The sequence below is a fragment of the Balaenoptera borealis genome (assembly GCF_965194805.1).
Source record: "Balaenoptera borealis genome assembly, chromosome: 9".
Taxonomy (NCBI): domain Eukaryota; kingdom Metazoa; phylum Chordata; class Mammalia; order Artiodactyla; family Balaenopteridae; genus Balaenoptera; species Balaenoptera borealis.
Genome location: NC_138873.1, coordinates 67,841,876 through 67,857,334, shown reverse-complemented (window position 1 = coordinate 67,857,334; position 15,459 = coordinate 67,841,876). Strand labels below are relative to the sequence as shown.

The 15,459-nt window shown below is 40.4% G+C and overlaps 1 protein-coding gene across 5 annotated transcripts in view; it reads right to left on the bottom strand.

Annotated features, from left to right (window-relative positions):
- MDN1 (midasin AAA ATPase 1) overlaps positions 1 to 15,459 on the bottom strand; it is a 158,290-nt gene that overhangs the window by 56,899 nt on the left and 85,932 nt on the right. For all 5 annotated transcript variants that reach the window (XR_014248649.1, XR_014248650.1, XR_014248651.1 and 2 more), the window contains exons 44-57: positions 14,910 to 15,069; positions 13,505 to 13,621; positions 12,361 to 12,569; positions 11,204 to 11,352; positions 10,643 to 10,854; positions 10,017 to 10,237; positions 9,060 to 9,173; positions 7,242 to 7,374; positions 6,109 to 6,224; positions 5,199 to 5,332; positions 2,074 to 2,231; positions 1,732 to 1,852; positions 1,155 to 1,365; positions 170 to 401 (exon numbers count right to left, since the gene is read on the bottom strand). Coding sequence is in view for 2 of the 5 variants with exons in the window: in XM_082405917.1 (XP_082262043.1) it covers positions 170 to 401; positions 1,155 to 1,365; positions 1,732 to 1,852; positions 2,074 to 2,231; positions 5,199 to 5,332; positions 6,109 to 6,224; positions 7,242 to 7,374; positions 9,060 to 9,173; positions 10,017 to 10,237; positions 10,643 to 10,854; positions 11,204 to 11,352; positions 12,361 to 12,569; positions 13,505 to 13,621; positions 14,910 to 15,069 (2,287 nt within the window). In the remaining 3 variants the exon portion in view is untranslated. The remainder of the gene's footprint in view (positions 1 to 169; positions 402 to 1,154; positions 1,366 to 1,731; positions 1,853 to 2,073; positions 2,232 to 5,198; positions 5,333 to 6,108; positions 6,225 to 7,241; positions 7,375 to 9,059; positions 9,174 to 10,016; positions 10,238 to 10,642; positions 10,855 to 11,203; positions 11,353 to 12,360; positions 12,570 to 13,504; positions 13,622 to 14,909; positions 15,070 to 15,459) is intronic.

Below are 15,459 nucleotides of genomic sequence, written 5' to 3'. Positions count from 1 at the left end.
AAGAATCTTCAAGAAGTTTTGGCTTTCCAAAGTGGCAAATGACCTCCCTCTGCTTCAGCAACTATGCCCCCTCAAGACAACGCTCTGCTTTGTTTTACATGTAGGATACACGGAATAACCTTGCAAGAAAATAAGTGCCCCAAAGGAAAAAAACTGAAGGATGGCTCACCTTCTCAGGCAAACCTGTGTCATAAAATCCGCTGTGACTCTGTACTGCCAAAGCATAGCCAGGTACTCCATTGCAGGCCAGAGCTGAACACTCCTGGTGAGTTGGATTAAGGAGGTAGAGCCTGGCTGTGACAGGGAGGAAGCTTCACTGTGCTTTTTCTCCAGAAAACCAAGTGAAATTCCTTTGGCTTTTAGTTCTGAACACTGAGCATTCACAAGACTCTTCAATTCATCTGGACAAAAAGACACACAGTGGTCAGTGGTCAGGCTCAGATTCCCAACAGCCAGTCACATGACCATTAGCTTAACCTGAGTTCAACTTCACCTGAGCTTGAGTGTCTCGTGTGTTAATACAGGGGTCGCCAACCCCCGGTCCGGTCCGCAGCCTGTTAGGAACCGGGCCGCACAGCAGGAGGTGAGCAGCGGGGCGAGCGAGCGAAGCTTCATCTGCCGCTCCCCATCGCTCCCCATTGCTCCCCATCGCCCCCATCACCGCCTGAGCCATCCCCAAGCCCATCCATGGAAAAACTCTCTTCCACGAAACCGGTCCCCGGTGCCAAAAAGGTTGGGGACCGCTGTGTTAAATAATGCTACTAACACCTGCACAATTCCAATGACAGAATTAAATAACATATGCAAAGTTTAGGGAATTCCCTGGCAGTCCAGGGGTTAAGACTCTGGCTTTCACTGCCGTGGATCTAGGTTTGATCCCTGGTCGGGGAACTAGGATCCCACAAGCTGCGTGGTGTGGCCAAAAAAGAAAAAAAAAAAAAAAAGAAAAAGTTTAGCCCTATGCCTGATACTTATTTAGTGGTCAGTATAGTATACAGGGAATAAATAAATAAATAAAAGGAGAATATCTAAGGGAAAACTTTAAAAAACGTATTGGCTGCAAATAAATAAATAAATAAATAAAACTTATTGGCTGCAGAGCAGAGGACATGCTTAGAACGTCTGTCAGCCAGCCAAACTCCAGAGCATATTACCTGGGTTGACATCTTCCAGAGTATTAGCTCTGAGGACCAATCCCCAGGCCTGTAGGAGACTTTTCTTTAATGTCCATTCAGAAGCAACCATTTGGAGCCGACTAATGTCTTCCCACCATCCACTCTCCCCAAGGGCAGGCATCCGCTCTCTGATGGCAAGGGCTTTGTTAAAGACCTTCAATTGTGAAAAACACTCCACCACCAGCTTGTCCTGAAACAATAAAACCCAGGAGAGCCTATTACAGAGGAGAAAAGTAGTTCTTTTTAGCAGCCTATTCATGGCTGAAAAAAATGTTTTAAATATTTCCTTAATGATTCTATAAAACATAAAGTTGGTTTACTCCTGTAGATCTCAAGATATTCACAGTAATAAAGTTAAAAGTCTACTTCAGCCTTAAAAGTCTCAAGAATAAATAAAATGATAACATTTAACAAGTCAGTTAATAGTACTCATTGAACATTTAAGAATTAAGCTTTGCAAGCAAGACTGAGTATAGTTGAATGGCAGTCCCCACGTTCCAGGAGAGCTGCCAAAGAGGTCAAATCTTTGTGTTTACTACATGCTTCCAAGTCATACCTTAAAAGGAAACGGTCGTCCCAGAAACTTCTGTAACTTCTTTATACCCGTGAATCCACCAGTTGGGCTCCCCAAGCAATTCTGAATATGTTCTGAGACGGTCTGAACCTCTTTGTAATATCTTTAACAAAGGAGATAAAGGGCAGAAGGGAAGTAAGGAAAGGGGGAAATGCTGGATGGTAAGAACATCACTCACATTTTATATCTGATTTACATTCACCAACAGGCCAAGGGGACAAACCAAAGTAAAGCCAAGAAGAAGCACGTTTCAATTCCTAACCCTCCTCCCTTTAACATCAATACTGTAGATACTGACGTTGTTACTCTAAATATGACTCTTACTTGTCTTCGTGGTTCATCAGGAGTTGGGGGATCTGACGAACCAAATGTTTTAAAACCCAGTGCCAGTGAAGGGCAAGCAAGGCCAGGCCTGGTGCATCCACTTTTACTGTATCGGCCACGGTCCAGAACCGGTCCCGCCACCGCACAGAACCCAAGATCTAAAAACAAAGTAAACCAAAACTGCTCACAAACATCTCCCAGTAAAGGACACAAAACACTGACTTCAATCATTAATCAATACTCAACACACACACGTTAAAGATCTAGCATCCGACTGGAGTATTTTTAGGGATATTAAGGCAGTCAGAGAAGGAAAAGCTCTTTCCTCTTATTATCTGAAGTTCAGTTATCAGAGAAAATGGAATTACTGGGTCATGTGGTAAGTGTACACGCAATGTTATAAGAAACCGCCAACCTGCTTGACAAAGCAGCTGCACTATTTTGTATCCCATCCAGCAGTGTAGGTGGGTTTCAGTTTGTTCCACTTCCTTGCCAATACTTGCTGCTGTTGACCATTTTAATATTAGCCATTCTGGTGGGTGGCACCGCACTGTGGTTTTAATTTACATTTCCTTTATAACTAATGATGTTGCAATTTTTCCAAGTTCTCACTGGGCATTCATTTATCTTCTGAGAAGCATCTATTCAAATTCTCTTGTTCATTTTTAAAAATTGGGCTGTCTTATTATTTGTCTATAAAATTTATATGTGATTTAGCAACAGTGTCTCCCAGTGTTTTCCTTTTCTTAAAGCTATCTATTAAGTTCTTTATTTTGACAAAATTGAATTCATCAATTTTGTTCTTTTATGAAGAATGCCCTGAAATCTTTGCCTATCCTCAAGCTGTGAAGATTTTCTCCTATGTTTTCTTTTAGAGGTTCATAATTTTAGCTTTTATATATAGGTCTACGATCCATTTTGAGGTAACTTTTCTATATGATGTAAGGTAGCAGGTAAAGGCTCATTTTTATATTATATGGATATCTAGTTTTTCCATCACCATTTGCTGAATGAACTGTTTCCCCCATTAAATTACCTTTGCATATTTGCCCCCCCACCCCAAAACTTCACTGACCATATAAGAGGGTCTATTTGTGAAGTCTCTTTTTTGTTCCACTGGTCTATATGTCTATCCTTATGACAATAACTACTGTTTTCAATAATGTAGCTTCTTAATGCAAATCAGGTATTGTGAGTCTCCAACTTAGCTGTCCTTCTAATTATGTATTTTTACAGTAGTCTCAAGATTAGTGATTCCTTTTAGGTTTTATGATGTCAAAGCTGTTTTCATAATAATGTCACGTTATTTGCCTTTTTCACTATGTTGACATTTGCACTGATGGTACCAAAAACAGGGCGGGGAGGGTGGAGGGGACAAACTGTGATTGGGTGTCTGGCAAACACTGTGTGGAAAATGAATGAAGTCAACCTGTCAGTTCAAGAAAAACAGGAGAGTATTTGCTGCTGATGACAGAATTTGAACCTTCAAGTAAAACCTAGAACTTTGAAAAACTAAGAGTTTGACAACTTCCCAATACTTACAGATTTTTTCATGAGGTACCTTTTTGTGGTAATTTTTCATGAGTGGGACTTTTTAAATTTATCTATATTGAAAAATGTAATGTGTCAACATTTGGAAGATCTGATAACTCACTGAACAATACTTTCCAAATTACCAGTGCATGAGACCATACATGCAAGGCTAAAAGTCCATCCAAACTGCAAGCCAGGCCAACGGATTTTAACACATGACAAGATCAGTGATACTTTTTCAGATTCCACATCACAAGTAACCTTTACAAAACTAACACTTGTCAACCTGTGGTATAGAATCAAAGAAGAATATCACAGTTATATGAAATGTTTGTTAAATACTCCTCCCTTTCCAATCTCTTAGCCACATGAAATAGAGGCCAGTTTTTCTTCACAAACTTCAACCCATACAACATACTGTAAGAGACCGAATGCAGAAGCAGGTGTGAGAATCCAGCTTTCTTCTGTTAAGCCAGACATTAAAGAAACTTGCAGAAATGTAAAACAGTTCCACTCCTCTTAATTTTTGTTTTGGAAAATAGTTGTTTTTCATTAAAAATGTTATTCATATTACCATGAAATGAATTTGTTACTGTGTTTCTTAAACACATTAATAAATATTTTTTACATTTCTCAGATTTATTTCCTAATAAAGTAAATATTGATACATGTAAACACATAAACAAAAGTTCTTTGAGGGTTTTGGTAACTTTTATGAACATAAGAGGGGGGGTGGGTCTTGAGACTAAAAAGTTTAAGATCTACAATTCTAGTTTAACCAGAATTACTCGAATAATCTGGATTCAAGCCCAATTTAGTCCATATGTGACAATCATGTCTAAGAAGGATTAAGTGAATTGAAGTATAACTGTTAAGATTCTGATTTTTATCAACAGGTGAGTGGATGAATAAGATGTAATACATACATGCAGTGGACTATTACTTGGCAATAAGAAGGAATGAATTCTTGAGACACAAAACAATATGGATGCATCTCAAAATAATGATTTTTTAAATATTTTTTTTCATTTTTATTTTATTTTTATTTTTTTGGCTGCACCACGCGGCATATGGGATCTTAGTTCCCTGACCAGGGATCAAACCTGTGCCCCCTACATTGGAAGTGTGGAGTCTTAACCACTGGACCACCAGGGAAGTCCTCAAAATGATTTTAAGTGAAAGTAGCCAGATAAAAAAGAACAATATAGAATACTAGAAAACACAACTGAGCTACACTAACAGAAAGCAGATCAGTGGATACCTGGTTGGAGGTGGGGGGTAGGAAAAAAGAAAAGAAAACAAAAGAACAAGACGAAAAGGTCTGAGGGTGATGGAGAGGTTCACTGTAATGATTGTGGTAATGGTATCACGGGTGTACACTTGTCAAACATACAAAACTGTACACTTTATATGCGACTTACTATATGTCAGTTATAACCCCATAAAGCTTTAAAATATGTGTATCTATTTAAATTCTTAAGAACTTCTCAAATAATATTGTACCTATAACAACACTGAAGTTGGTCTTGCCCCTAAGAATCTTTGTGCCAAGAAATATGTTGCTTAAGATAAAAACAGGTACATCTCCTTACCTCATTAACACTGGCATCAGACACCATCCCCTGGGAGGACTGTACCCAGAGCAGGATTAGCGCATCACAAAGTTCAAAAAAAGCAGCAAGATTGACCACGATTTCATGGGGCAGGCTGTGATAGCTCTCTGGATCTTAGAGTTGGTATAAACAAAATAAGAACATTTGATCAGATTTAAATCTCTGGACATTTTCAAAATCAACAGTAATCTACAACTTAACGTTATTCTCAGTACAAGGGTCAATTTGAAACGTCAAAATTGAATGCAAATCTTTGTCTATTATTAAGTTAGCAAATTAGTCGTGTATACCTAGAGATGTTCATAACGTCTTAATTAAAAAAAAAAAAGCATTTGTTTAAATACAAAATTGTTTAAATACGAATTCTAAGTGTGTATATGACTGGATGGATAGATAATACAGACAGATGTGAGAAGATATAAACAAATATACTATTAACAGTAGCTGCTGCGAGAGGAGACTTTTTCCATTTTTATGCTTCTATAATAGTTTGAATATTTTCCAAGAAATACCGTTATCTTTTCAATTTAAAAAAAAAGGAGGAAGAAAGAACCTATAACCAAATGCTTATGAGCTCATACTTTTGAGCCAACAGAACAAGTTTCAAGTTCTGGCTCTGCTACTTGCTAGAGATGTGACCTTGAGCATCTCTGTGCCTCCCTTTCCTCTCTCATGAGGCTTATCTCATGGTTGCTATAAAAAGTAAATGAGATCAAGGACGTGTAAAAAAGCACTTAGTCAAAAATACTGAATAAGGGAAGATGTTCAAACTCAAGCTAGCAAATCAAAAGGAATCAGTACCATGGCATCAGCTGCTGAATCCCTCTCACCTTCAGCAACATTATGCAGTCAGAGGCATAACTGAAGAAAGTAAAGGTAATGTCCTTACCTTTATGGAATTCAAAGGACATTCTCAAAACACTATTTCTTAACTTCTTGCCACCAACAGAAACCAAATTTGCTTCAGTAAAAATCCGTTTTTCCCGATCAAGATATATGATTGTCCTGAAATGAGATTCCATAACATAATAGGTATTGGTTAATAATACTTATTACAGCCTCTACCTGCTGAATCCTGAGAACCCTTTGGAACATCAATCTCCTTCAACCTGCCATTCCCCTCGTGCCTCTGCAAATTCTGGACTAGAGAGACGGCAGCAAGAGGGATGACAACTGAGCTGGGGGTAGGAAGACAGAGGGCTAGGTAGACCACCCAGCCCCACTGTGTTGCTCTGCCATGACATGACAAACTGTGCTGCGAACTCTTAAAACTGGCCATCTCACAATTAACCTGCAGTGCTAGAAGTTACCTAGGGAGGAGGAAGGGGGAGTTGCTGGGAGGGGGGACAAGAGGGCCTCAGAGGTGCTACTACATTATCACATGAGTGAGTTCACTTTGTGAAAAGTCATCAAAACAATATATAATCATCATTAGTGTACTTTTCTGTAATGCACGTTATACCTCAATTACAAAATTATTTTTTAAATCTATTACACTAATGGCCAATTAAAAAATATTACTGGTCATTAAATTAAAGGTGAGGAAAGATCAACTTATATAACAATTATGTAAATTTATACTATAGGTCACTATGTACGTACATCTCCAACATTTGACGGGGCAGACAGATGGCTGAGGAAAGGACATGTGAAAATGCAAGGAGCTGCTGAGAATCACACAGAAAAGAGTGGAAACACAACTGTCCTATGATAAAAAATTAACCATAAAACAAATCCCACCACTAATGCTTCACTAGTGTATTTATTAAAGCACCCTATTAAATTATTAAGAACCTGTCACATTCACAGGCACCTGGACATCAGGGTCAGAATGATTTTGCTGCACATGGAGCATGAAGGAGAGGTGGTGACGAAGGCAATCATGTCTGACACCCACCACTTCTCAGGTTCAGAAAATTAAACACCCATAAGACTGTCAAGTATAGCTTAGGAAAGGTATAATCTGTGAAGCCATGGTGTACAGCGAGGCAAACAGCACCCAGAACAGTAGACTTCACCTACTTGTTTGCAACAGACTCTAAAAGGGCAAAGAGCTGCTCAGGCTGGTCCATTTGTGGGTCAAAGTCCATCGAATTTCTAATGATGTCCAAAGCCTGCATATTCCATCGGGGATCCAGAGGGATCACATATTCATCTAGTTTAAAAAACAGAAGGTAGAATTTTGGAGTTAAACTCCTTGCCTGGCAAATTTCAGTTGAGGATTTTCATTGTTTTACTTTGATCACACTGAGTCCTGCCGGGGAAGAGAGGGACCAGGGAAATGGTTTCAGTCCATGGTAGTAGAAAAGTAGGGTTCAACAGCTTCTACGCTATTTCCTTTCTAAATGCAAAATTTCTTCTAGCCCTGAAAATTCATTCCACCGTAGGGTAGAAAGGTAACCTCTGCTAGAGCATAAACATTCCAACAAATGTATTCATTTGCTCAGCTCCCGCTTCTGGTTGGGAAAGAATCCATGGGCTTAATTACCCAATCTTTCGCCATTAACCATAAAAAAACGAACTTACATGGCAGAAAATGAATGAGAACACATCTCATTATTTGCTTTCAATAAGAAAAGCAACTCAAGATTATTTCCCTTAAAAACCATTTCTTTATAATCACAGGATGTGCTGCTGCTACTTCTTACTCCTTTGGCTCAAGCTCGGTATCTCTTCTGTAAAGCAGCAGCGATCAGACTCTGACCCGCTCCAGAGGTTGAGAGCCCAGCGGAAGAGGTAAGACAAAATGATGGGAACATTAATTTGATGGTGGCTGAGCTGGATGGGTCAGTGGAGCACTTCAAGTTTTAAAGGCATCCACCATAGAGTAGCCTAACAAATGCCTATTGTGAATAGCAAGGTACACATGGGGGCCCATATCCCAAAGTCCAGCAAGACTACACAATCCAGAGCTACACAGCTGAAAAGGAAAAAGGAAGACGAGCTAATGAGTGCCAACAGAGGGCAAGCCACGTCTGCTACAAAGGGAACCTACCACTCTACTCTAGAACTGTGTTCCCAAAGACCAAAATTCCTTCATAATTGGAAAGCCATAATTAGGTTCAGCCGCAATCTGACTACTACAGAAGTTTTCTCTATTGTTTGATTTCTGCTCAACCATTTACCCCATTACCTTTAGTGTACATAAGGTAATTATAAGTATACATAAGATTATAATTATGTAAACATAAGGTTTAGCACAAAAGCATCATGCATATTTTTTTCTGAACCAAATGGGTAACAGTATGTTTTGATCAACATCAGATAAAGATTGAGAAATTCTGAATACCTCATTTGATTAGATAGCTCAGATGGCTACTCCTTTTATCATTATGATTTTGTTTTGTAACTTTGTATTTAAGGCTTTATAACTTCATCATTAAGGTTTTCTATTTTCTGAAGAAACTGATCCTGTACTGTTTCCCCTTTGTCTCAAAACAGATCACAGTTTCTGTTAACAGTACTAGTATATCACAGAAAGTCATAAGTGAAAGGGACCCCAGAAGAATGAATTTAATTCCCATATTTTTCAAACAAAGTCAGCAAGTGTGAATGATGGGCCCCAAATCAACAAGCCAGTTTGTGGCCAAGTTGGAACTGGAGCCCAGTCTTCCAACTCCCGTGTTCTTCCCACTACATTGTGTGTCATCATCCTCTTTCAGAAACTGAAGAATAAATGCATAATTTCAAAAAAAAGCAGCAGAATTTGCATCTGGATACCCTGAGTCTTCTTTAGAAAAAACTGTTACAAGTGGGAGCTGTAACAGATCTTTCTCCCATGAACTCAATGGACAGGTTCCCCAGAGTGCTGAGAGCTAGAAATCAAGTCAGGTGCAGTACCTGTTACATTTGGTTGTAATATTTTGATGACATTACTGACCCCAGATGAGAGAGCATTTGAGTAAAAATTCCTAAGAGATGCAGCACTGGCTTCCAAATGAATCTGTACTGACTCTGTGGAGGAAGGAGAAGCAAACGTTAGCATCTAAAGCAGTGCCGTCCATTCGAACCTTCTGTTCTATAGCTGCTGTCACAGTAGCCATGTCACATGTCACATTTTAGTGGCTACCTGTGGCTAGTAGCTATCACACAGGACGCCGCAGATACGAATATTTATACAATTTTTCTCTCAACGTTTAGACATCACATGTACCACACAATAATATACACATACACTGGCTTATCTACAAGTTCTCGTGGAGCAGAAAGACTCATGTAAACTCAATTACTTTAGTCAACAAGTTCTACCAACAAATTCCACGTTCTGTACTTTACAATCTGCACAATGTTGTTAACTGTTGCTTTTCCCTCTCTTGGAATGAAAAAAAAGTACAAAGAAATCAAGCACGACCACTTAGAGCACTGGAATGAAAATAAGATTAGAATCTTATGTACTTTTATGGGAAGTACATTTACCAAAAGCAACCCTTTCCCAGATAGAATGCATGTGCAGCAGAGTAAGTACAGCAAAAAAAAGCAGGATGTTCAAAAACTTAAAAGTAACATAATATAGTACATTTTCCTTCTGGATTTGATAGAAAGCTGGATGGATCCTGAAATGCTAAGGATTACGTGGGGAAAAAAAAATTTCTCTCAGGGAACATCTAAGGGCAGATGTGTTCCTTAATATTTTAACAGCTATATAAGCAGTAATGCTAAGTCATATACGTCCTGCTAGGAGCTCCCCCAGATGTAATTTTAACAGTGTAGCCAGAGAGTAAAACAACTGCTGAGTTACTAAAGCCGGGTAAGTGTACTTAAATTCCCTCATTACACAAAGTAAGTCTCTCTACTCACCAAGCCCCTGTGGCACATTCTTGGCTAAATGATAAAGCCATTTAACTCTGAGCATCCAGTCTTGATTGGTTGCTCTTTCTATGAGCAATTTAACAGCCACAGCCAGAGCATCTGGTTCATCGATCCAGTAAGTATCCATTTCAACTGAACTGAATTTTAAGCTCTCCGGGTGGGAGGACTGCATAATTTTCTCTAAGTCTGGCAAAGTAAGAGGCTGAATCCTGAAATTCATTGCAATAGGCAAAGTTAGTACTAGGGTTAAATCTTCATTTCATATTTCAAAGAACCAAGACAATAACTTTACAATTAATGTATCAAAGAGGTTAACAGGGAAAACATGAGTCCCCTCCAAAGGGGGACAATTAAAACACGCACCTATAATAAATAATAAATAGGGAGCAATATCACAACAAACAACAGAACTGTGTGGAAAATGGCCACGTAACATTCTGGTCAAATATGCTGGGTCATGACCATTACCATCAAAAAAAGAGAGAGGGAGAAAGAAAGAGAGAGAGGGAGGGAGAGAGGGAGGACGGAAGGAAAGAAGGAAGGAAGAAAGGAAGGGAGGGAGGAAGGAAAAGTCAAGATGCCAAAGAGACACAGAAGCTCAAGGCTCCACTAACCTTGCCCAGTTGCTCGTTTTCATGCTCAGCCTATTGAGACAATATGCTAAGATCTGTCCATCGCCTCGGACTTTAGAGAGATGAGAATCTTCCGTAGCAGAGAGAGCCGAGGGCAGAGAATCTGGCCACAGCCCCATGGCAAGAATGGAGTTGCCCCAGGTTTCATGTGCTTGCAGAGAAGAAACATGTTTCTCCAGTAAAGCCTGCACAAGCTGGTAGGAGATAAAAACACATGGTGTACGGACACTGAGACACAAGTGCTCTTACCAAAAACTAGCAGGGTAACAGTAGTTTTCTAGACCCTTTGTGATCCTCTCACAACACTCAGACACATTCCTCAATATACATTACAAGCTAAATTTCACTTTTTCTGCTGAGAGGCAAGTTTCAAGGAATATTTATATTTACGCTATTTTCCAGAAAAGTGCCTGGATACCAGATCTCTGTTAGAGCATAACTACAGATGGCTCTCTTAGGTCATTAAAGTTGCCACCAATAAAGTTTCCTCCTATTACCTGTAATGTTATAAAGTAGAAAGCTGTGTGAAACACTTCACAGTACCTTCTGGTTTGCTGGTGAAGCCTGGGAACGGACATATGCGTCCCAGCATGCTTCAGAAAAGGCTCTGTCTAAGCTCAGCCCTCGCTGTAGGTACTGCACAATGAGTAAGGCTGTCTGAATGAGTGTTGACAACGAGGACGCTGGAGAACCTATAAAGAAGAAATAGTGCCATCCATGAGCAATAGATTCTGAAAAATCTCCAATGAAAATGGACAAATTTCACCTTCACATCAAACTTCCACTCAAATCCACCCAGATACTTATTTTAGAAAGCCTTCCAAGTGGACTATAGGGGCTCATTAGCACACAATGAACTTGTGGGAACATTCACATTCCTTGCCTCCTATTCCGCCCTCCTCCCCTTCTTCCCTGTCAGCAGTACCTTTTGGGGAAGTGACTAGATGACTCATTTACTAATGTGATAAAGCCTGGCCACAAAGACCCTTGGATCTAAAGCCGACATACACTGAAGGGGGCAAAATGAGCATGGTGCCAGAAAGAACCATGGGCTTTGAAATTCAACAGACCTGCTTTCAAATCCCAGCTGTCATTATTAACTGTTTGGATTTGACAAGTTAATCTACCTCTCTGAGCCTTATCTGTAAAATGGAAATCTACCTTGCAGAACTAATGTGAGGACTAAATAAGCAGCCAACATTGCACCTAACACAGAGTAGTTACTTAATAAGTAACATTTCATTATTTTTTCATTATTGTTATTATTACTGCTCTTTCTTGTATATTTGGACATTTAGAAGAAGTAACACCTGTCTGTTTTAAACAACTCAAAGCTCCCTCTTTATTCAACCTTCAAGAGATTTGATGATGACCGTGAAGATTTGCAGAACAAACTTCACCAATCTCAGCGTGAAAAGCAGTACAGGTACTCCTCTGAGTGTGGTCTCTGACTGCACGCATCAGAATTCCCCAGGAAGCTTCTTTAACATGCTGATTCCTGTGCCTCACTCAGACCTGCTGAACCCAATCTCTTGGGGAAGAAGGGTACCAAGCGCATCTACATTACTAACAGGCTTTCCTGGTAATTTCTATTTCTATGTACACTAAATGTAAGAACTCCTGAACTAGCAGTCAAATGGAGTAACATGAACTTCCAGAGGAAGAAAACCCTGCAGAGGCCTAGAAGTCAAGCACCTTACCTACAACAGCACTTCGGGTCTCTGAGTGCAAAGCCAAAAGGATGTCACACACACTGTCCCCCACCAACCCAAGGCTGTGCAGTAGGACTTTCAGATCCAGGTCATCTGGGATGCCCCCATCCCTTTCTCCTGAAATGTAGATTTCAAGTCCACGATTCCTCATAGCTCGGGATATTTCTCCATGAACAGGATCCATTGAGAGAAAAAGTCTAGTAGTATAGCAATTCAAAGGAAAAAAAATCAAAATCTCAGTGCAACTGACAGTGCAGCTCAGCAACAATTGGTGAGGGCAAATCATATGTGGCTCATCTTCAGGGAGCTCATCAAAAGAGACACTGCTAACTCAACGTACAGATGCTATTTACATCTGCATTCTATCCTCTAGTTCCAAAATGCATCAATACAGCAAATCAGTTTCTCTAAACCTATTTTCCTAAGGAACTAAGTATTGAATATCCAGTGCACTTTAGTACTGAGGACTGTAAAATTCTTACTTTCAGATATTCCCCACATCAGGCAGTGCTAATTCATCAATTATTCTAACTCACCTACAGAGAAAAGAAAAAGGAGCAGTGTATTCTCCAGAAACACTTAGCTTCGTAACATTCAATGGCCATCAACTTCTGCATCTAGCTATCTGACAGCTCACACTTACCTCCAAAGCTAAACAGCTGATTGCTGCTAACCCTCCCCACACCAAACCTGCTCCTTTGCCAGTCTCTCCTTTCTCAATGAATGGCACCCTTTTACCCAATTACTCAAGCCAAAACCTTAGATGCCATCTTTGCTTCCTCCTTTTCTTAACCCACAACCCCATGAGCAAGTCCCACTGATCTAAGAGCCCTAGTCTAAGCTATCATCTCTCACCTGAACTGCAAAAGGCTTGTAACTGGTCTCCCTGCTTCCAGCCTTCACCAACCCAAGGCAAGGACCTCATCTTTCTTATTTACTGCTGTGCCCCCCCAAAGCACACCAGCACCTGGCAAATAGCAGAGCCTCAGTAAATATATGTTAAATCAATGAGTGCATGAACATGCTCATGACTGACTGTACAAATACGATATATAAGGTGGCCCTAATGAATGGTCACCTCTGACATCAAGGCTGTCAGATTCTGAGGCACACACTTAAGAGGCATAAATACCTGAAATTGGGATTTGGTGTTATGGTGGGAGTGGATCCATCGATGATTCCTCTCTCACTAACAGTGAGGACACCTCCGGGTTCCAGCAAAGCATTCAAACGATCCAGCACCGATGGGCTGCACAGAGAGAATCCAAATGGGGGACAGGCTGGCGTGCCACACTGACTACCGCCCTGGCTCAGGCCTCTCACTGCGCCTGACCCATGTCTTCCCTTCAGCACAGACCACGTCCCCGTACAGAACTGTGATTCTTCCAAGATCTCTTTTCCTATCAATACCCGTTTTCACTCCCCAAGGCACACAGCCCAGTGATTCATACACAGTAAATATACAAAATGTTTGTTGAATGAATTAAGGAAAATGATAGAAAGTTCCCTGAACTAATACAACTGTCTTCTCTTTCCCCCTCCCTCTCCCCCACTTCCCAATATTATCAAATCCATTTAAAGGTAACTGGATTTTAATTCGAAACATTCTGAAAATGCTCCAGGTAGAGAAGCCCATCACCTGACCTGTATTACACTCACTGTACAGGCAGAGTAGTCTTATGCTTGCCCTTCTCCTTACTTTGGAATCAAGTGGTACACACTGAATGCACATTTACTAAATGTCTGCCCTGTGTCAGACCCTCCATTTCAAAAATCTGTACTTAAGAATGACCCTAACAGGGAATTCCCTGGCAGTCCAGGGGTTAGGACTCAGCGCTTTCACTGCCGTGGACTGGGGTTCAATCCCTGGTCAGGGAACTAAAATACCACAAACTGCGTGGCGCGGCAAAAAAAAAAAAAGAAAGAAAAGAAAAAAAACCCTAACAAAAGGAACCTTTCTGATGTTAAATACAAAGGTGTAACTCAAAGGATGTTAGTTGGAAAAGTAGTCCAATTTTGTTAGCCTTCAGTTCAGCTCAAAACTATCTGCTAGAACTTAAATATTGTAGCTAATAACCAACTACCATTGTTCACCACTGGGAGAAGTCCATAGAATATAGCTGAGGATGTGTTTCTAGCTAAGAAAACAGTGGATTAAAAATACCAGAGCTGGAATTCCCTGGTGGTGCAGTGGTTGAGAATTTGCCTGCCAATGCAGGTGACATGGATTCAAGCCCTGGTCCGGGAAGATCCCACATGCCGCAGAGCAACTAAGCCTGTGCGCCACAACTACTGAGCCTGCGAGCCACAACTACTGAGCCCGTGCTCCGCAACAAGAGAAGCCACTGCAATGAGAGACCCGCGCACTGCAATGCCTGCGCACACCAATGAAGAGGGAGAGAGGGAGGGAGGGAAGGAGGGAGGCAGGGAGGGAGGGAGGAAAAACAAAACCAGAGCTTCCACCTGGGTTTCTACTTTGACATGCATTATCTCAAATTTCAATCAGACCCACTCATGATTGAATAGAAGGTCCTTACTTGCAGAAGTTAACATTGTCCATCAAAAGCCAATCTCCAGACTTCAGGGCCCGAACCAACATGCTGTCAACCCATTCGAATGTGCCACAGCTTCGGCCACTGGCTGACTGCATAAGCTTCACACCAAAGCTTCGGAACTCTTCCACGAGTTTGGCAAACTCTGAAACGTCACAGCCACAGTATTTAATTTCAAACCAGGGCAATCAAAAACAAACAAATAAAACAAAAAACTAAGAGTTTATTAAAAGAAGGCTGGAAACTTCTGGCCCAGTTCTTTGAAGTTTCATAATAGGGTAAACAAAAAGCTTTTCATTTTTGTTTGAACAAAACAAGTAAGAAAATTAGGTTTGGGGATAGAAAATACTTAATGGCTTTCTGAATGAATGGCTAGATAAAGTTGACTCAAGGGTGATGGAGAAGGGAAATTATCTTGATGTGTTTTAATTTTTCAAATGAGGAAGGATAATGTCTTCCACCTATTACTGCATTTATACTATAGGAAAGTGCTGTTAAGTCGGCACAATGCAATCAGTGTCATTAAACAGGGCAT